The 20,732-nt window shown below is 45.4% G+C and overlaps 1 protein-coding gene across 2 annotated transcripts; it reads right to left on the minus strand.

The window, feature by feature from the left end:
- LOC144110343 (uncharacterized) lies at positions 1-20,117 on the minus strand. 2 transcript variants are annotated; one of them, XM_077643194.1, is made up of 9 exons: positions 17,820-20,117; positions 15,235-15,445; positions 14,733-14,807; positions 13,001-13,093; positions 9,717-9,773; positions 8,645-8,703; positions 6,125-6,347; positions 2,074-2,182; positions 1-165 (listed from the first exon to the last, which is right to left on the minus strand). In XM_077643194.1, the coding sequence occupies exons 1-9, from the start codon at positions 17,892-17,894 to the stop codon at positions 42-44; spliced, it is 1,026 nt and encodes a 341-aa protein (XP_077499320.1). In that variant the 5' UTR covers positions 17,895-20,117; the 3' UTR covers positions 1-41. The 2 variants fall into 2 exon arrangements, with proteins under 2 accessions (XP_077499320.1, XP_077499321.1); XM_077643195.1 differs by lacking the exon at positions 13,001-13,093 and having other exon boundaries at positions 17,820-17,964.
- Between the last annotated feature and the right edge of the window lie 615 nt (positions 20,118-20,732).

Raw genomic sequence — 20,732 nt, forward strand, 5'->3', positions numbered from 1 at the left:
TTAATTGAAATGAAAATGATAAATATATTTATTGTAAATAATTAAGCTTTTTTTAGCACTTGCTCATGCACGCTGCCCTGGCTGCATGCCGGCTCTTGGCTGCAGGCTCCCAGCTGCAGGCTCCTGGCTGCAGGCTCTTGTGGCTCAAAAGCGGTCTTGTCTTGGCTGAAAAAAGAAAAATTAATGTAATACTGAATGTCAGCAGACACCCATTTTAGACAGTCAAGAAGACTTATGGCCGCAGTTATAATGAACGCTCATCTTTTTACAAACGAGGGCTTGCATCAACCAATTATGCGTTAGGTAAATGACACTGCATCAATATAAAAAAGGACTAACCATCATGGCCAAACCACACAGTTACAGCTAACAAGGTGCCGAAAACCTGCCCCCACATCCATAACCTTGCACTTCAGGCCAAAGCAGAAACCATATGGTCTCCCATTAAAATCTAAAATGAAAAAGCTGCTCCTGCGGGCACCTTTCCCTCAGTGCATGCCATATAGTAATGGGTTACAACCCCATATCTATTCGATCCGATACGTTGTAATGCACTAGAGTGCATAGACATTGCTTCGTCCCAGCATAAACAAGGTTTCATCATTAGTATAGTCAGACATTGTGCGATACATCTCTAGGCACAGTGATGCAGAAAGTCCAAAATGGCTGTTGTCAGGCTTAAAATGTTCTACATGCATGAAACATATTTATAAAAAACTAACACCTTCTAGTATTATAATTTGTAAGCTGTAGCAGACTGTAGCTAGTCTGTCAGTGATAGCAGCATGACATCTGGCCGCAGTCGTCAGTGGAGATATTGGTACAATTTACGATTACGAGTGCAGCTCGAGGTTGGTAGTTAAAAAGTTAAGACTCGTCCTAATTAAGACCTAGACATCCCTTCGGGAGCCTCACGTGAAATTCCGCAAGTAGGCTTTCCCGCATAGCGTAGTTGACCAAAACAAGATGGCCATGGTCACGCTCGGAGCGTTGACAGAACGAATGCCATGGGTGTGGGCATTAATTAGATAACACATTACAGAAAAATAAAAAATACACAAGCTTTCGCATTGCAACCGTTAGAAGCGGCTCGTCCCCCATGTTGTTCGCAGCACGTGTGGTAAGTGGGAAAGCCCACTTGCGGTATTCTGCACAAGGTCAAGTCTAGCGGCATCGGAATGCGATCGGTCGACGCGATAAACGACGGAGAAGAAAGAGAACAAGGCATTTTTATTGTCTTCCTGGAACTTTAAACTCTATATTCAGATAATCTGCCCATATATTGCGCTTTTGCAACAATTAGATTTACGAAAGTCGGCGCGGATAAACGACGGAGAAGAAAGAGAACAAGGCATTTTTATTGTTTTCCTGGAACTTTAAACTCTACATTCAGATAATCTGCCCATATATTGCGCTTTTGCAACAATCAGATTTACGAAAGTCGGCGCGGTATACGATCGCTGCTGAGTATTCGTGAATTTTCGAAAATTCACGAATATCATTTCTCGAATACGAATATGAACCGAATATGAAACATATTCGAATCGTATTCGAAATTTCGAATATTCGCACACCCCTAGTTACAGCTAAACCTCAATATATAGAACCTCAATATAAGGAAGTTCACTGCGCAACAGGTTAATTTTAGTTTTTAGTTTCCACTGAAATCCTTGTATTTTTTCCCTCGATTTAACGAAGCAGTTTCATGCCAGTTTTCATACAAATGTTTCAAGAAAATTTGGGCAAATTTCATCAATTTGTAAAGTTAAAAAATGTAATTTTTGTAAAAACGTGAAGGTTGCTACTGCTACTATAAGCGCTGGCAGCAGCAGCAACCTACGAGTGCCACATAATGCGAACACTCTTGAGCTGTCGAGCGTCCTAAACAACGAACACTGCCGCGGTGGCTTAGTGGTTGGGACGCTCGACTGCTGATACCAAGGACATTGCGGCTGCATTTCGGTGGAGCCAGTGCATGCCAGTTCATCAGACTTATACTGATGATAATGAAAACAAAAGCAAATTAGAGTGTATTTTCACACACCAGAAAACAGATATTGCACAGATATTTACCGCCGCAGGTCACAGCACTTCTGTGCTAAATACCGCACGACCTTCTTGTGCCGCTTTGAAAGCTCCTCGGCAGGGCACCCTTTCAGCATCAAATAGTACCGGAAGGAATCTGCAAAGTTTGGGCAATGAGTAATTAATGTCAGTGTGTTTATAAAAAAATCATAAAATAATTTGAAAACAAGCTTTTCCATTTTTTTGTTGCTGGTTCAGCCAGCGAATGGGTAAGATGACATAAAACACGGGCTCAGGTCGTGTGAGGCATACAGAAACTGCACAAAGGTTGCTGCTTTCTTCACTTTATTCCATGCCAACTCTTATGCAAGCCTACCCAAAGTTGAATTGACAAAAAAATTAACAAGCAAAGAGATCCGTAGTTTCAGTACACCTCGCATGACATCTTCTCACCTTCATCATTAGCTACCTCTGAGCTGCTGAAGACAAAATGAGACAATTTTCGGACATGCTTGATTATTTGGACTTTTCCATGGCACCGCGATATGGCCCATAGAGCCAATGTTCAAGAGTGCCTGAAATTTCAGACGCACCACAACTGATTGCTTGATTTTTCAGACCTCATTCGCACTCGCCGCCAATACTGAAGCTGCCATATAATGTGAACAGTCGAACCTCATTAATTCATAACTGCAAGCGAGATTGAAAACTTGATCAAACAAAACGAAATTCAAGCTTAAAGGGAGCCTCTTAACTTGCGATGCTGAAGTTCTACGCAAGTCGGCACATTGCACCCGCGTGGTTTTGAATTTATACTGTTCTTGAATGTCTTCCGCCACACGGACTTTAACAGTAGTGAGAGTTCACGGAAATCATCTGTACCGAGTCTTTCGTCACGAATACGAGAGCAGGTAGCAGCAAAGCTGCGTGGGAGGCGTACGGCTTCACGGAGACGGCGAGCGCAGGAGGAAATGGTGGTGCATTTCAAAGCGAGGTCAGCGTACCCGCGGCAAAACACACCGTAAACCTGACTTTTCTATCATAAAACCGTCAACAACTAGCGTTTCGATGACAGGCAAGACACCTCTCATTATACGCAAGCCACCGCTAAGAGCATATCGCTGGATACAATGCCGATTTTGGCTCCAGTCGCTAGGCCTAATTACGAGGCCAATGCCGACAGAGCACCTGCTTCGGCTGTTTCTCGATTGTTATTGTCTCGCCATCTTCGCATTCTCGTTCCAGGCCCATCGTATTGCGGGTGCAGCGCAGTTCCCACATCAGCGTGCTTGCTTTCTCGTTTAAGCTTTGTCCCAACCGTGCATTTATCGGCGACATGCTGAGGGCACCACAGCCAGGCCGAGCATGTGAAAGCGGTCACCGCCGTCGTCTGTGCACGTCACGCGGAGAAATTTAGCCGTGAGGAGCTTTATAATGTGTGCAATACAACTGACCCCTTTCTCCGGCATATTGGTAATAAGTTCGTAATTTTTTCAATAAAATTTGATTGTCCGAACTGCCTGATTTTTCAGACTTTTAGTGGTCCGTAGACAGTCAGAAAAATCGGTCGTCAACTGGCACCAGCAAATTCTATCCCACGACTCTGAAAAGGTGGCAGCAAGTGGCACAGGCACAGTTCACTAAAGATCAATGGGAGAGGGGGCTTCTGTCCTCTAGTAAGTGTAACACCCGATTCACAGGAGTGAATCATTATTCCAGAAGCTGGTTGCGTATCATGCGATTCGATGTCATTGCTCTGTATGAATCATGCCTGAACCATGGACAGCGCATGTTGAAAAACATACATTTCACTAAGTTTTAGCAGCAGTCTACTCCGCGTTTAAATATAGCAACTTTAGCACTTTTTCCTGGCACCGGGGTGCTTGTGTGTCAACTTTTCGCTGCATATTTGTTGTTTTGTACTGGTGCTGCCATGTTCATTCCGGACACGTTCATCTAAAATGGGGCAGCTGATGATACTGATATTTCCTTGTACCTCTTGAACAACACACCCCCTTCAGTAACTGCTGTGACAGCAATGCAAACAGAATGCGTTCAGTCCCCGAGTCTATTTTTACAGCAGACAGAATCAGTCTGAAACAAAAGTCTTGCAACCATCATGAGCCAACGCAAAAAAAACTGCAGGGAACCATACGTCATGTCTTTACGACCTCTATTTTGACCTCTCAAACCACCTTCCTCGCAAGAAGGTTGGAAAGCAGCGGCTGCAACAGCTGCTGCCTGATCCCACAGCCCACTGTGCACTTTTCAGCTGCCACTAGACGAGCAGAGCATCACTCAAGTGACTTTCATATACAGTAAAAGCTCGTTAAATCGAACTTCATGGAACCGGGAAAAAAAGTTTGAATTATCGGATGTTCGAATAACGAATGGCCTCGAAAAAACTGACAAGAACCATTTGCATTTGGTAGTAAACGTACCGTATTTACTTGTGTAACGAACCCACCCACCCCCAATTTCTGCCTAAGAATTTGAAAAAAAAAGCGTCAGTCGTTAACACTTCCCTCTATTTCATACCTTCACGGTCCACAACGCATTTCTTGGCAGTGCGCCAAGATGATGCGCAGCGATAACATCCCAGTGTGTTTACCTTTTGACATTAGCTCTAGCAAAGGGGAGAAGTGAACTTTGCAGAGTGCCAGCGCTTGTCCGGTTATGCAAGCCTCATTTTCAGTACATTCGCCTTAAGGGCGACCCATAGGAGCATACTAGCGCTGCGGACTTTGAGCGGCACGCCGTTCCCCGCACCGCCGCCGTGCAGCACCACAAGTGGCGGAAAATGGTCGGCTGCCGCCAGGGTTTAGAAGCTGCGTGATTTCATATGCTTAGTAAAATGAGGAAAAGAACAGATGTGCATTTACAATTAAACTATTATTTATTCAATGACGACCAAGAGGACCAATTATTCTTCATGGCCCTTTTCTGAACCAAAATAATTAACCTGTTTGAACCTCCTGCGCTTCCTGACGTCAACCGACGCGTAGTGGCTAAGCCAAGCAGCCTTGAAAATCCAGAAGCATTCTGAAAATTTGGCGCGTTTCATCGCTAAAATTTTGTGCTGTGGACATCTTCAGACAAAGCGAAAGCTTCGTGCGACTTTTGTTTGCCGTGGACATGAGGCACAGTGTAGCGGCAACGACGAGTTCGTGGTGAAGTGAGAAGCCGCTTTGGCAGGCACAGCCATGTTGCAGAAGCAGGCGGAAGCCTGACACAGTCACGCCCTGATTAGTCTGCGCTGATAGCCGACGTTGGCCGCTTCCAGCCAGCGGCTGACCGCCAGGCGATGCTAAAAGCCGGCGTTATGATCGCGGCTGACCGCATGCTTCCATTGGCGACTGATGGGTGGAAAGATGGGCGACACCCGCGAAAGAAAAAAAGCTTTTCGCACGTAATTCGTAGCACCCGTCCGAAGTCATAGCCTTTCATGGGCGTTGGCTGAGAGTGCGCCGACAGTATTTATCCATATTTCCGAATTAACAGCACTCGAATTAGCGAGTATTTAGTGGCGAGTTTCGGAGGCTGTGCGGAAATGAGGGTAGGCAGCCGTCACTGCGGCCGTCGACCCCTACCCGTTGGTGCCGCCGCGCCGGTGATTGCGCCATTTAGGCTTTGCCCACTCTTCCACGGTTTTATCTGAATCCATCTTCTGTCCCTGTTTAAGACATGCGCAGCCTCTAACTATGCGGAGGTGCTATTTTTTTTTTGGCCACGTGCTGTGTGCCAAGCTGCCTAGACGCGGCAGCGCGTAGTTCGAATTATCCTTAGCGGAACCGACTCGCTTTCGAATTAACGGGCTTTTTTATACAGAGATCTCTATGGAGCTTGGCCGGACCAAGTAGTGTAGTTCGAATTATCCAAAAATTCAAATTATCGAGGTTCGAATTAACGAGCTTTCACTGTAAAGTCCTCTTTATAGTGTGAATTGGTTCTCATCAGTCTGACAACAATGACAGTAATGCAATTAATTATTTACAAACTCACAGAATCTCAAATGGGCCACATTCTAAAAACATTCACCACATTCACCAGTAAGAGTGACTAAATGCATGCAGCTATGCAACAAGAACGAGTGGTTTACCTGACACTGAAGCCACCTTTAGAGGGGAAAGTGGCGGATGTATCTTTGTCATCCCCTTAGAGATGGCGTTATTTGACAGCGTGCCTGTGAGGCTCCTTTGGGCGAGGATTTCGTTGCCCCACAGGCACACTGCCAACTGCTTACAGAATGTGGAATCACTGCCCAATGCCAGCAGGCGATTCCATGCAGCCACGGGCACATAGCTTCCATGCCCAGCATGAACCTGAAGATGAACACAGAGCACAGATGGTGTTAATACTGTTTTAAATGCAGAACTCACCCGACATGAAGTGCCAACATAAACATACTTGCTAGTGATCTGACTTCTGATTGAACATTCAAAGCCACTAAAAAATGTACATATTAAGGAACCAGTCTAAGATGCGTTTCCTGAGAAGCACTTTCACATTTTAATTTCCGCTCAAAGTAACCAAGACACATTGCAGAGTGGAGACAACAAACTTTTGGCTTGCATGTATTTTCTATCAAATGCTGCACACTAGTTGCTTCCAAAAGCATGATACATGCTACAGTACTCATATGTGTATGGTAAAAAATGGTTTGGTTTGGTGTTATGGTGTTTGATGTCTGAAAGCAACTCAGGCTATAAGGAAAATCGTAGTGGAGAGCTTCGGAAATTTCTACCACCTGGGGTTCTTGTATATTCCATAATTACATCGGGACTGCAGAACAACCCGGACTAGCTTCATGGGCCCCAACAGTCAAGACCCACCGACTGTTACACTGCCTGCACTCATTACATGCACTGTACCGGCACCTTTAAAATATTAACACACATAGCCAGTACTGCAATATTTAATATCAAGCTAGCAAGGGCGAAAACAGTTCTCAGCTCCAAGCGGGCACCGCACCTCGTGACTTGCAACCCTTTGGCAAAGAAGCCAGTCACAGCAAGAGGCGTAGAATTATGGCAGGTTAGTCAAGTTGGTATTTATTTGTGGTAAGCGAAGGTCTAAAAAATTAATATATAGCACAGCACCTGCTGTTTTACTTCTCTGCAGCTGTGTTCCATGCTGTTTACAATACAATGAAAGACTGGAAAAGCTTGCTCCGGTATGCTTGGAAACTTATCTGCTTTACAGGCCTTGTGACTTGCCTAAAGCATGCTGTGAAGAACACTGGCAACTTAGTGGATGCACTAATATTTTGATTCAATTCAATTAGGATTGACACACTACGAAAAAACAGGACTCAATCATGTCTGAAGTTGCCACTGTTGTACAAAACACTTACATGTGGCACAGTGTAACTTATGTGTTTCACCGTGGAAGATTACAGAAGTAGACACCAAATGACATTGAGTATCAAAAAACACATAGAAGCAAAACATTGGGTCTGTGTGTGGAATGCCATGAAATAATAAAAACAATAAACTCAAGAATAACATGTGGTACAATCACACATAATGACAAAGGAAAAACGACTGCTAAGGGGTGACGCAACTATCACTTGTTGATAATAAACCGGGTCTATTTTTCTAGGAGAGCCAGAGAAGGCTCACTTACATGGGTGTCAAGGCCAAGTGTGTGCATGTGTGCTGCTTCTAAAATCTCCCGCTCAATTCTAGACTTTCCCCCTCCTACGATATTGTTTGATTAAGCTTGGGGTAACAACCATTGCATTCCATGCAATGTCTGGGGAGATTAGCACCAATTTCACTGTTCAGAGAGCAGAAATGCTGCCACAGTCTATCATTGATACATTGGCCAGTTTGGCCAATGCAAACTCTGCCACACTGCAGTGGAAACTGGTACACCACTTCAGTGGTGCAGGCGGCGCTGCACGGACCGTCCGCCACATGCTTGCAAAGTTGAGACAACTTGCAGGGGGCGGACGGAGAACACAAGACGGATTCCCTGTTAAGACGCCACCTTCTTCAGGTTATGTGCCATTTTATGCACATAGGGCATAACCTCTAGCTGGCCTTTGTCAAGGGGGCCGCTTGCTTCCGCCGGTGCGTCTTGTCTCACAGCTTCTACATCAGCGATTCAGCCACTGCCTGGAGGAGGAGTGGTGGAAAGCTGTGAGACAAGATGCGCGGGCGGAAGCGAGCAGCCAGTGCAACTGCTCGTCACATGCTTTTGAGGATTTCTCGAAGCGTAAGTTCATATTTTAAGATAGCACACAACACCATACACTCGTGTCGTCGTAGCCATATGTGTGCGAAACGCGATCAGCTGTTTGCTCTACAGCCTGCAGCCGCCCAATAACTTCACATCGTTTCTTCTGCTCCCAAGGAGCCAAAATCTACCGTACATTTGCAAGCAACGATACGCAGTAGCAAGCAAAGCAGCGTGCTTCCGTGATCCGTGGCCACCATCCCTTATGACTATGATGAACCTTCCTGTCTAGACTTTTCTAGCGGCCAGCAAGCTGCCCGAGCATGGTAAACAGAAGAGGTCCAGAGTCCACGGCCATTATGAAGTCTCAAGAAATGCTTTTTTTCTCACCTCTGACTAACACAGTACGTAAACAAAAAACTAGCGAAATACCACGCACCTCTCCAGCTTCGTTTGTGATCCCCACTGTGTTGTCTACTTGTGCTGTAGGCCCTACAGCTGCAAAATAAGAGGAAAAACAAGAAAGACAGGTGGATAAAGTAAAAAGCAGCTTACAGTAGAAGTGCGAGAACTATCTGCCATCTATGAATCTTAGGTAAAGAATGACCAATTCTGCACGTATGAACATTAACCCACACAGCTTTCGCATTCATAGCATGTAAGGAATTAAGTGCCCTGGGTAGCTTTTTTTCAGTTTTTTTTTTCATGTTCATTGATTTTGAGTTTTTTCCCATTGATTTGAGGTAATAGATACTTAGCACCGTTTAAACTCTTTCACCTCACACAATTTCAGACCTTTGCTTATGTTTGAAATCTCATCTGTGCTTAGGAACATAGCTGGCAGTTTTACCTTTGAAGACTAGAGCTACACCAAAATCGGAACAAAGATAACGCCTTTCAGTGGAGTGGTGGAAGTTTCAGCATCGCATGCATTCCATGAGTATATGCCAACGAGTCACAAGTGCTTTAAACAACAGATGCATGCTGCTTTCCATATCTTGGAATGTGAAAAGGCCGACTCCTTCAGAATACACCACAAAAATCCCAAGATACCATAGTTCTCCAGTGCAGCAAGGCACTATTACTGAAGGCTATGGAGTAAATCATGTTTCTTGATGTAAATGTGCTCTAAGAAAAACCAGAAGCATGGCTTCACAAATACAAGGGCACAGTATTGAGATAGCCGCATGTAATGCAGCAGACAGGTACTGCAATTGCAGAGGAGGCCAACCTACAAGGCGGAAAGTGAGGTTGTAGAGACCGCCCCAAGACAATTTTTTTCAGGAGTGAGCTTGACAACTGGCAGCCGACTGCCCAAGTTGGGTCAGATTACATTCGGCATATTAAAATAAACCTGGGTTTTCACTTGCAAGGCATTGATAATGATGAAGTCAGTATTCAGCGCAGTAAAACAAAAGTTAAATGCCGGGAACACCATTAAAGAATTGCTATTCGCACAATGAAGAGCCCTCTTGCCAAGTTTCCTTCAGCTTGTGCAAGCAGAAACATACCTTTTGGCAGCCTTGCTTCGTCTGCGGGGTTCACGTCGGGAAATGGTGCAGGGTCCACTATTAACGAAATAAAAACGACCCTTTTGTGTCTTGCATCCAAAATTCCTGCCCAGAAAAATTTTTGAAACGAACGTAACACACCATTCTCAACAACAGTGTTTCCCTTTTTATTGCCGCAAAATACCCTGAAATTAATTTATTTTTCCTTACTGCAGGCAAGGATCAGCCACAAAAAGCGACCATACGGCTGCTTGACAAGCTGGCTACCCCTTGACAGGAAATATTCAGTGCCTTGCATGCGAATAATGGCACCACAAAAATGGTGTCACTATGAACACTAGCAAAGAATGTCTATCAATGTAGGCAGTACTTCTCATTATAAAGTACTATAACAATGGAAAGAAATGTGAACAACACGGCACATATGCGTTCCGCTGTTCGAATTTCTTTTGATCGCGCTTTTACAAAGGTGGTAAGAAAAAGATGTTAAAGTAATCTATGAATGCATAACAGACGACTCTCGTGTCCACTGAAGTGAAAGTAAGATGAAAAAAATGCAAACAGTGGAGCACCCAGGCTCCGTTGTTCGCATTTCTATTCATTGTGCTTTTACCCAGGCTCCGCTCTGTTCGCATTTCTGTCCATAGCTCCTGCACATGCTATAATTGTAATCGCAATACCAGCTCCAGTTATAATTGACGCTTACTAATTATGAATGAGGGCAGTCCTGCCGTCAAAATGTGCATTAGCCCATTGTCACAGCGCCTCGGATAGGACAAACTGCAGCCATGCCTCAGTCAGACGAAACAAGGAGGCACTGCAATTCATCCTTTAGTTGAAGCAGTTGCGCGTCTTAGCAGAAGCACCCGGACACCGAAAGACATCCCAGTCCCCTTCTTTTGAGAGGAGGTGCCCTCAAAACAAGGCGCTGCCTCAAGAAAAGCTACAAAAAAGACTGCACTGAAAGTGTAACAGCATGCCAAACACTTACAAAGTTACATAGTGTGTACCATTACGGGGAAAAAGTAACAGACGCCATGTCTAAGTTCTGGCCCTTGCCACTGCACGGGAACGCCACCTGACGAAACACTTCTGGTGTCGAGACCGGCGCAGAGGGCCTGTTTCGACACCAGAAGTGCTTTTTCAGGTGACGCCCCTACGCACAGTGGCATGAGTCTAAACTTCGAGGGGGGGGTCTGGTACTTTTGCCCCCAATGATCCATATGTCCTACACGGGCAAACCGCCGATAATAGAATCCTGGGTCTAGTGGGGGTGCGATAAGTGAGCATCAGAGCAAGTGAAACTACTGCACACAGTCAGTGATCTACAGCTGCCAGCAAACTGAAAATTTCAATACGGTATGCCTCACCGGCTGAAGCTGTCATGTGCCTTGCGCTGGATTCCCAACCAGCTCACCAGCTTTTGCGCTGTTACCATGTCAATTGCATGCTGACAGCAGAGAATTCATGAAATGCTTCACGTCATAGGTGCTATGGCAGCTTTGTCATTGCATCATTACAACTTCTTTGACAACTGGAGACTAAGGCTGGTCTACTGTAGAGTCACTAAATAAAACTTAGAGTACCGACACTGTAGCACGTTGTTAAGCAGGGGCGGCCATTTTGGTGTTTATCATTGTTGTCAGATTGCCACTTCTGTGACCTCGCCGCTAACTTTAGCCCAACCATTTCATAAACAATGCTGCTAGCCACCCTGACGCTGCGGCGGGAATCGTGCGGCTTGGAACCGCTCAAATGCAAAGGGTACAGCAGTTACCAACAGTTTATGCTTTCATCGTGGGGAGACACTCCTTGCAGTATGAACTTAAATATTCCAGGTTATTGTTGATTATTCCGGGCAAATTTTTCTAGACTCTGCACAATCGGCGTTGCGCTGTTCGTATGCTTTATTATATATATTGCGATCGCCTCCTCAGTAGAAGCTGTTGCTATAACACTTCATGCATTGCCTTTTAAACTTGCTTTTATTTTGTAGGAGCTAATGTGTCAACACCGCGGGAGAATTTCTAATGGCTCAATGTAGGCAGCGGTCGAGTGCAATGCTACTACGGGTGTCTTCGCGGTTACTGCAAACTTTTACAGGAGAAATATACGAGCGCTCTGGCTGAGCAATTCACGGTGATTAAGGCAAGGGTAACCCCGCTGGAGGTAAAATAATGCTGGGCGCACTGGTGACTGCTTCAAACAGCGGCTTAATCTTGAAGCTAACGGCAGCGAGCCATCTGCACGTGTATTCGCAACTTGTAGCCGGTGTAACTGGGTGGTCAGCACGCTTCCGGAGTACAGTAATCACTATAATTCTGTGAAACTTTGGGGGCTGGTTACAGAGAATGGCATAATCGTTACAGGGAATGGCATAATCGAAATCATTGCGGCTCACGAGTTGCAGCCATGCGCGTAGTCGAGCACCGTCCTTTTTCCCCAACGGAAAGCGCATGAAGCGTTTTCTGTCATTTTGCGAGTTGAAACAGCCAACAACGCAGCAAAACGGCATCCTCGTATGCTCTTGTGCAGCTGAAATGCTGCGAAGCGCGGGATCTCGTGGTCAATGCGCCGGCCACGGACAGCACTTGCAGCGTCGCAGCACTAGGACTACCACAGTTGGCCGACTGAAAACGCATAAGCCACAAAATGGCCACCCCCATGAACCATCGCAGTGTAAACAATTATCACGTGGTGCAAACTGACCAATGATCGTGGCAGCGGCACATAACAATAAGAGAAAAGAGTGCCGGTACTCTAACTTTTTATTTAGTGACTCTAGTCTACTGCATGCTGCATGCATCTAAGAACTCCTTCTTCATTCAATGGTCGACTTCATGCAAAATTCAACAGCGCAAAAACCCTTGACACTTCAGTGACTACCGTTCTTGTCGAAATCAATGAAAAAGATGAGCATTTCTGCCACTGCATGCTACCAGTAAGCTCTATTCACTAGACATGGCATATTGTTCATAAGAAGCCTAATCGGCAGTGCTGTAGTAATTAACTCCCCATATGTAGTCATATTCATAAAGTGAGCTGGACTGTATAGCAGCATTATGTCACTAGAACTTAACTCTTTTGAGGACAGGTTTTGGGCTTTGATTGATCCGATCATTACAGTGTCTCGAATGAAATAATGTGCAAGCCACTCTACATAGAACAGCCCTGCTAACAATCCAGGCTCTGAATTTTTGCTCTAGTAGAAAGGCAGCAGTTTATGCTAATCTTGCATCAAGATGATAACACGGGAACATTTCAAGAATGTTAAAAGTTGGTACCAGCCAGCTGCGGCAAGGGCGACGAGGGCTTAGCCTGTGAAGCACTGCTGCCATGGGCACTCTGACTTTGAACCCAAGAAGCATGGCCGGGGACTGGAAATCAAATAAGCACATAAGATTTGACAAAACTTCCTATTCATACAGATACCAGTATAATACACTATCAACAAATTAAGCACACAGAGCAGCATTTACCATGTTCACTCAAAAGAAGAATACATTTAAAAAAATAGCTCAAAATTGGGAAGAGCATTCATTATGCACAACAAAATTTCAAAAAATTCAAAAACAAAAAATTTGGGGATTCTTCAGCTTCGTCGCCTTCAAAGGCATAATGTGGCAGTGTTTAATGGCTCCCATCAGACTCTTCTTGCAGATCCTCATTCGATGCATGATGTGGGAGTGTTTAATGGCTCCCATCAGACTTCTTGCAGATCCTCATTCGTGTACATGCACTTTGCTACTCTCGTAACCACTAATTCTTTAACTTGCTCCTCTATCTCACACACTCATAAGAATACAATCGTAGCCAGTCACATTATTTGCAGATTACCCGTCGATACAGAGCCCCGCTTTAACCAAGCCGTATGAATGTGCATGCATAGCCAAGGGGCAGAGTGTCTGACTCTGGATCCAAGAGTCCTGGATTCAGTTTCCATCTCGCACCCTCATGTCAAAGGTGTTGCTCGAGTTGGCAGCTGTCGACTCAGTTATATCATGTGGTCTCGCGACGACACACAACCTGCTGACCAATCAGTGCCCTGCCATGCCACTTGTCAACTACTATGCTCATGATTTTTTTATCAGCATCATTTATAGAACAGCCAGAGCCCATAGGACAAAGAAACTACAAACAAACAAGACAAACATAGCCAAAGCAAAATGTCATGAATCTGAGGCAGTCTTCATGGGCCCATCAGGAAACTAGATCAGCATAACAAAAAAAAATAGTGACGAAACAAAACAGTGAAGGACGAGCAAGATTAAAAGCAGCAGCAGCAGCAGCAGTAGCAGCAAGAGGTCCACGAGAAGGTGTAGCGGCGCTGGTATCGACAGAGGCGCTGATGAAGACGAAGCTCAGAGCGCGACCTGACTCACGCACTACAGAACGCTTTCAGCAACAGGCCTGGCCAGCAACGTCAACAGCCCGCTCCGTCGGCTCACCATCCGCAGCTACCGGGACCCCAAATAAATGTGGATCACCTACCACAAAGGCATGTGTAGCAGATGGCAGCAGAAAGCCGGGTGAATGAGATTAGGAAGTTAGCAGGATAAGCTGGCCACAGCTGGCATTGGACAGGGACAGGGGGCATTGGACACTGGTGGCCTTTATCCTGAAGCAACTTAGTTAGGCAGATGGTGCACCTTTGTGTAAAATGTTTCCATTACAGTTCACATTGTTGTCTTTTACTAACAACTGCTTTTGCCTTGGTGTTCGATTTTGCTCTTGCCATTAACTTCAGTCTTTCTTCCTGCACTCTTCACCCTCTCTCGCACTCATTCTTTTCGACTGCTGTGGAATCAGACAATGGTTGGCTCACAGCGACCATGTTTTAGGTGTACTCCAAGGATAACATTTTGCTTCGGCTATTTTTGTTGTTTTTTTGTTTACACAGTTGGTCACATGGGCACTGGCCAGTGTAAATGGCACTGTAATCTAGATTCAATAGCAAATGCTCAAACACCTGCTGACTCACTATGCCATTCTGCGTTGCAAAAGAGGTTTACGAACCTGCTGCTCTAGGTGGTCCTGGCTGCGCACGGTGAGAACTTGGCTGCCCATGGCCACATTCCAACACACAGGAATCTAAAGAGAAGTTACAAAGGGAAGCATCAAATTACTGAACCGACATGCCAGGTTCAGAACACTGAAGAGGTGATAACTTTTGAGTGCAGAAATTGTACAGAAATGCTCCGTTTTCTCATATTTACTAATTACAATGGTAGAATCTAGTGATAGTGCATAGCTGTCTTGATGCAACCAAAACACTGTGCATGTGGTTTTAACATGCAGTTCTTGTACTGCGTAAATCCTACTAACAGTGAGCACCTGCTGCAGGAAGGCAGCCCACTTTCACTGTTACCCAAGTATATAGCTTCGCAAAAGCTGTCACTTCATGACCAACGGTGAAAGCCTATGTGAACTAGCAGAAAGAGGGCACCCTTTACAGCGTGGTGTAAAAAGCAATCTTGCTATAACAGGCAAGCATTTGGAGTCCAAATTATGCACATACCCATATTCAAAACTTTGGCACAGAGGGCCTTCTGCAGCTCCTTGTTAAGGCCCTCGAGCTCCTTCACCCGTGCCTCCAAGTCTGCAACCTTGGATTGAAGGCTTATAGCTTTGCTTGTGCCCTCAGTCCCCTCCATCTCACTTGTTTGTGCCATCAGCTCGTCCTCAGCACTTCTTTTTGCCAGGGCCCTAGCCTGAAAGTTCAGCTTGGACTGAAAAATAAAGAAGTGCTTAGTCAAATCCTCGGCCCTTTTCCAAATGAAGTGGATGTAAACTCTTTGCCAGCAGGATGAAATAGTGATCCATCAAAAGAATGATTTAGGCTTTATGGGGTTTAACATCCCAAAGCAACTCCTCTATTATTTCGTCTCCATCAAAATGCGATCGCAGCAGCGCCCGGGATCAATCCCGTGTCGTTCAGGTCAGCAGCCGAGCACTATAGCCACTGGTCCTAAACCTTGTCCTAAGCATTCCAGCCCACGGAAAGCCAACTACCAGGTCAAGGGACAGCTAGTAACCCGAGAAAACTGGTACAAAAATGAGACTTCAACAAAAACTTGCCTGATAAGACATCACATTAAAACGTGAATTGAAACCATAAAAATTAAAAGGATAAATAGTTTCCCCTACTGTACAGGAGCCTTGTTCACAACTAAGTGATTAAAGCTGCATTGGATTTTAAAAAGAGGGTCAGGAAGCATATGTACACTGGGGGTTGACCTTAGTGGCTACAATTTAGGGCGTCATTAGTCATTTGCATAATTACAGTTCTAGGAAATAACTTTTTTTTTAGCTGGCAGTATGCGCATCCCCTCCCCCCATCAAAAGTCGTAGGCAGATGATAGTGTTTGGCAGAACTGCTGAAACACCGTTTTGTTTTCAACGCCATTATGCTCTTTTTGGCGCATCACATTTCCACCTCGCTAAAGCAAACACAGCCGGTTGAGCAGAAAACGATAGAGCAGACGGGCTCGTAGTGACGTACATATGAAGGCTATGTCATCGGCGTCATTTTAGTTGCATACACGCATCAAGCCAAGACCAACAGGAGGCGAGAGGGCACAGTGAAGGTAGCTAGATATAGAGATTGGGCGGCCCATAGAGCAGGGGCCGAATAGCACAGGGTAACAACTCGGATTTCACTGTTCACTTTGCTCGAGCGTTCCTTCCTGTTGGTCTTGCCGTACTTTTCCTTTACTGATCTCGAAGCTAACAGAGCTTTACCTCATGGCTCCTATGTCGACTTGCCGAATCTCTGCTGACTCCCACTATTCTCATTAGTCAACACTTTATGTTACGAAGCTGCTTTTGCAGGCAATTTAAAGGTTTACCGATGGGTGCCCCTATTTCTGACTGTCGCAAACCTTGGTAGACACAGTAAATCCTTCCCTTCAGCTTCCAGCATGCGAGAGAAAAAAATCTCTCGTGCACTGTCAACAAGAAGAAATTCCTCCAAGCAAGAAATCTACTGAGCAAAGTGGAGTTTTGGGCCAGTTGGCAAGTCGTGATTTGCAGGTGGGCTTAGCGTGAGACAAACGAGGACAAGAGAGGGACAGAGGATGACCGCTAACTTGCAACTAGAAGAAAGAGAAGCAGAATTACGAGCTCAAGGAACTGAATGAGCATGCCCAGCTACCACTAATTAAGACGGGGGGCTGGATAAAGGCAAACTGAACCAAGATAATCTGGGACTGAATGGCGACAAAAATGGCACAGAAAGAAACTGGAAGCACCTCTTCATCCTTCAAGCAGCAATACCCAAGAAATTACTCGACATTTAGAAACAGATTCATTTCGCAACATGACAATAGACGCGTCACTCAGGTACTTATCACTTCCTAGCTCATGAATAAATGACGCCTCAAGAAGCTCCCCTGCTAGTTGTCCTTTAGAACGGCCAAGAACTTTTCTTTTTCCCAACAGTGGATGACATTTGCAGCTCAAATAATGCTTAGGCAGGTTGTTAGATTGAGACGATTTAAAAGAAGTAGCATGTTCCCTTAGGCGTTCACTGAGGCAGCGACCAGTCTGCCCTATTTAGACACGCCCACAGCTCAGAGGGACCTCGTAAACAACACCAACTTTGCACGCAACTAACTTGCAAGCCTGATGCTGCAAGCCAGTTTGTGATGACTTTGGCTCGCCAGTGCACAAAGACTTGACAGTTTTCGAGGTGCCCTGAAAACAACGTCCACACAAAACTTGCTTGCTATCCTCAGTGGATAGCTGGGCGTGCATTAAGATCCTCGAGCTAGTAATTCTGCTTCCGTTTCTTTCAGTAGCAAGTTAGCGCTCGTCCTTTGTCCCTGCATTGTCCCGCGCTAAGCCCACCTGCAAATCAATAAATCTACTGGAACGACGTTTTTATTGCTGCCGTGTGACCGCCAACACGTGAAAGCCGTGCAGCGGGCAAAACGTGGAACCTGTGCGTGAATCTCCTAGGCTGATCACTAATCCAAAAAAAAGCAATATCAAGAACAGGGACACAGTACACATGTTGGTAAGTTCCTGGTTCAAAGATAATTGCGGTTAATGTGAACTAAGCGCATAATGTTCAGCAAGCACAGGAAAGCCAGTTGGACGCACCTTCTTCCGCGGCGGGCCATCCTTCGAGGAACACTTGCGCGAGGCCATACGCTTGTTTTGGCGCCACGTTTTCATTTCTTCTTCAGTCTCTGCAATTTTTACCGCATTATTATAAGTGAACGCCAAAATCGTGTTCGGCAATGCCGGAGAGGATCCTAACTCTTACCTGTCATATGGACAATGCTGGCCTTATAAAATCCGCCCCGGGTGGTGGTGTTGCCCGCCCAAAACACATCATAAGGCTTCCCCCTCTCGAAGTCGTCGATATCATGCGGTGCAAAATTTCGAACGTCGGCGTCCGATACCACGTAGCGTTTGTCTTCGCCTTCGTACTGGACAAGCACGAACATTTTCTTGCCCCAACAGAGTTAGCAACGCGAGCACATAAGAGCACACCAGAGCTCACCTTCACACTACGCTAGGCTTAAACATCTGCGCATCTGCCGCGAATTCTACGAAACGGTATGGCTACGCCTAGTCTTGGCCGGAAACCAAATAACTTCGTATATGTCGGAAACGAAACCGCACCACTTTTCCTTGTAAACAAGCAATTATCTGGCATGTTGATTTCCGTTTAATTTGTTTTTTTATTAAAAATGTCCGCGACAATCGGCATGTGAAAATAAAATATATCCTAGTACTCATGTGCATATACACGTGAATATGTAGTGAAAAAAAAATAAGGGGTGGAGAACAGATACTTCATACCGAGTACTGGTAGGACCAAAAAGCCCGAGAGTGGCTCTTAAGGAAAGAGAATTATTAAACGCGAACTTGCAATTGAAGTACAAAGTGCGCAGAAAATATATTGAGGGGCCCTGTATATTCGACTCTATATTAGGCCGATAGTTTTTTTTTTTTTTAATCACAAGATATAGAACTCTTAGGTCGGCTTAGATTCCACGTGACCAATGAAACGCACGAGCAAACTCCGACAGGCCGCTTTAAACACGCATCCCGGAAATCCTGGTTGAGCACTCGTTTCAAAAGAGCAGCACTACAAACCTCTAGATTGACTGCACAGAAGATTGGAACTGTACAAAGAGGAGAGTGATACGGAGGAGGCCAGTGATGGCAAGGACGAGTGAGCGGGAGTAGGTTCACATGAAAGAAATGCCGTTTGCGTGCTGTCCCCGCTGAACGTTCCGATCTATTCGACCTTTTACTTTCAAGCGTCGATCGTCTTAAAGTGTTGGTTGCGGCCTAGATTCGAGTAAATATACTATATAACTATCTCGATCAGGCAAATGGTACTGCACATATGCGCAAGATTTTTTGCATGCTGTAAAGGGCAGAAAAAAGTTGATGCCCCGCATAATGTTCAGGCATATATATTAATGGTGTCAATCGGAAAAAAAGAAGAAAACAGAATTAGGACACCAGCTGATCGACGGGATGCAGTCTAGTAAATTCTCTCCAATAGCTAGAGTGTACGCGTATGTACACTAGCTATATAATAGTTGGTTATTCGTAACACATGTGCTGTGGCATAAAAAGGGGTGACACAAATAAGTTGACGCTGCGTCTTCCGTGTTTCTTTTTGTGTGTTATACGTAATTGCATCGTTATGCAGTTACTACATTAATTTTTTGCTCAATTTGTAGCACTTACTATCGCGATCGAAAGAAACACGAACAACGCGGCGCCTACGCGCTCCGCTGTTCATATTTCTTTCGATCGCGCTTTTACATGACGTTCGTCCTAGAATGCATCACGGACGACTCTATAGCGTCTTTTTTGCTACCACCGAAGTAAAATCGTGATGAAAAGAAATGCGAACAGCTGAGCGCGTACGCTGCGTGTTGTTCGCCTTCCTTTCGATCACGATAGTACGCGTATGTATACTCAGGTGTGCGACAGCGCAAATTACTTCCGAAATGCGAATTGCATGCAACGCGCATTAAACCGCACTGTCTGCTTTCGATGTGCAGTCCAGCGTATTAACTGTGAGTACATATATTCACCGCCTTGCAGCTCGCAATGAATGTCGGTTCGACGTTCACACACTTTTCCCCAACTCAGGCCCTTAATTCGCCCACCCCCCTTTTGTCAAGAAACGAGAAAGTACAGCTAGGGCGGCACACGCAGAGCCCTGAGATCTGCTGTGGCGAGTTCAAATTCAAGAGATATATGGGATACGTACATGGGTATAACTAGCCATACAACATAGCACGCGGTTTTGAGCTCTGAACTTTTGACCTACGGCGCACGTTCCTCCGGTTGTGATTATACCACCTTAAAGGTGTATTGGTGAGTGCTATCAAAATACGGAAAGGGACGAACACACAGGTAGATTCCATATTTCTCCGTATTTGATAGCGCTCACCAATACCTTCAAGGATGCATTTCCAACTAGCCCCAGTAGTAGCTCTTTTGATTATACCGGCCTCCCAAATGGGAATTAAGGTTGCGCATTGAAGGACCCCAGTTGGGGTTCCTCTTTCGAGTGACGGTCGGCGAACAGGCTGTGCAAAGAGCGAACAAAAAGCCACCAGTTTAGACGGTTGACACGATATATCATATGAGCCCCAGGCCAACTTTTTTTTTTTTGACGGGTAAAAAAAAGAAATTGGTTTTTGAGGAAAGAAATGACCTCACATCTCAGTGCACGGGTACCCGAACAGCGCCGTAAGGGAAATAATGAAGGAAGAATTGAAGGAAGAAAGGAAGAGGGAAGTGTTGCAGTGGAGAGCTCAGGAATAATTTCGACCCTGGGGATTTTTAATGTGCACTTCCATCGCATAGCATACGGGCGCTTTTTGCGCTTCGCATCCATCGAAACGCATGCAGCCGCCGCGGCTGGGTTCGAACCTGGGCAGCCTTTAGTAAGCCCCGCCACGGTATATGGCTTAATGGTTCAAATCAAACGACACCTGAGGTGTCGGTTCACTGCGCTCGATACTGAGAGGAGGA

The sequence above is a fragment of the Amblyomma americanum genome, chromosome 11, assembly GCF_052857255.1.
Source record: "Amblyomma americanum isolate KBUSLIRL-KWMA chromosome 11, ASM5285725v1, whole genome shotgun sequence".
Classification (NCBI taxonomy): domain Eukaryota; kingdom Metazoa; phylum Arthropoda; class Arachnida; order Ixodida; family Ixodidae; genus Amblyomma; species Amblyomma americanum.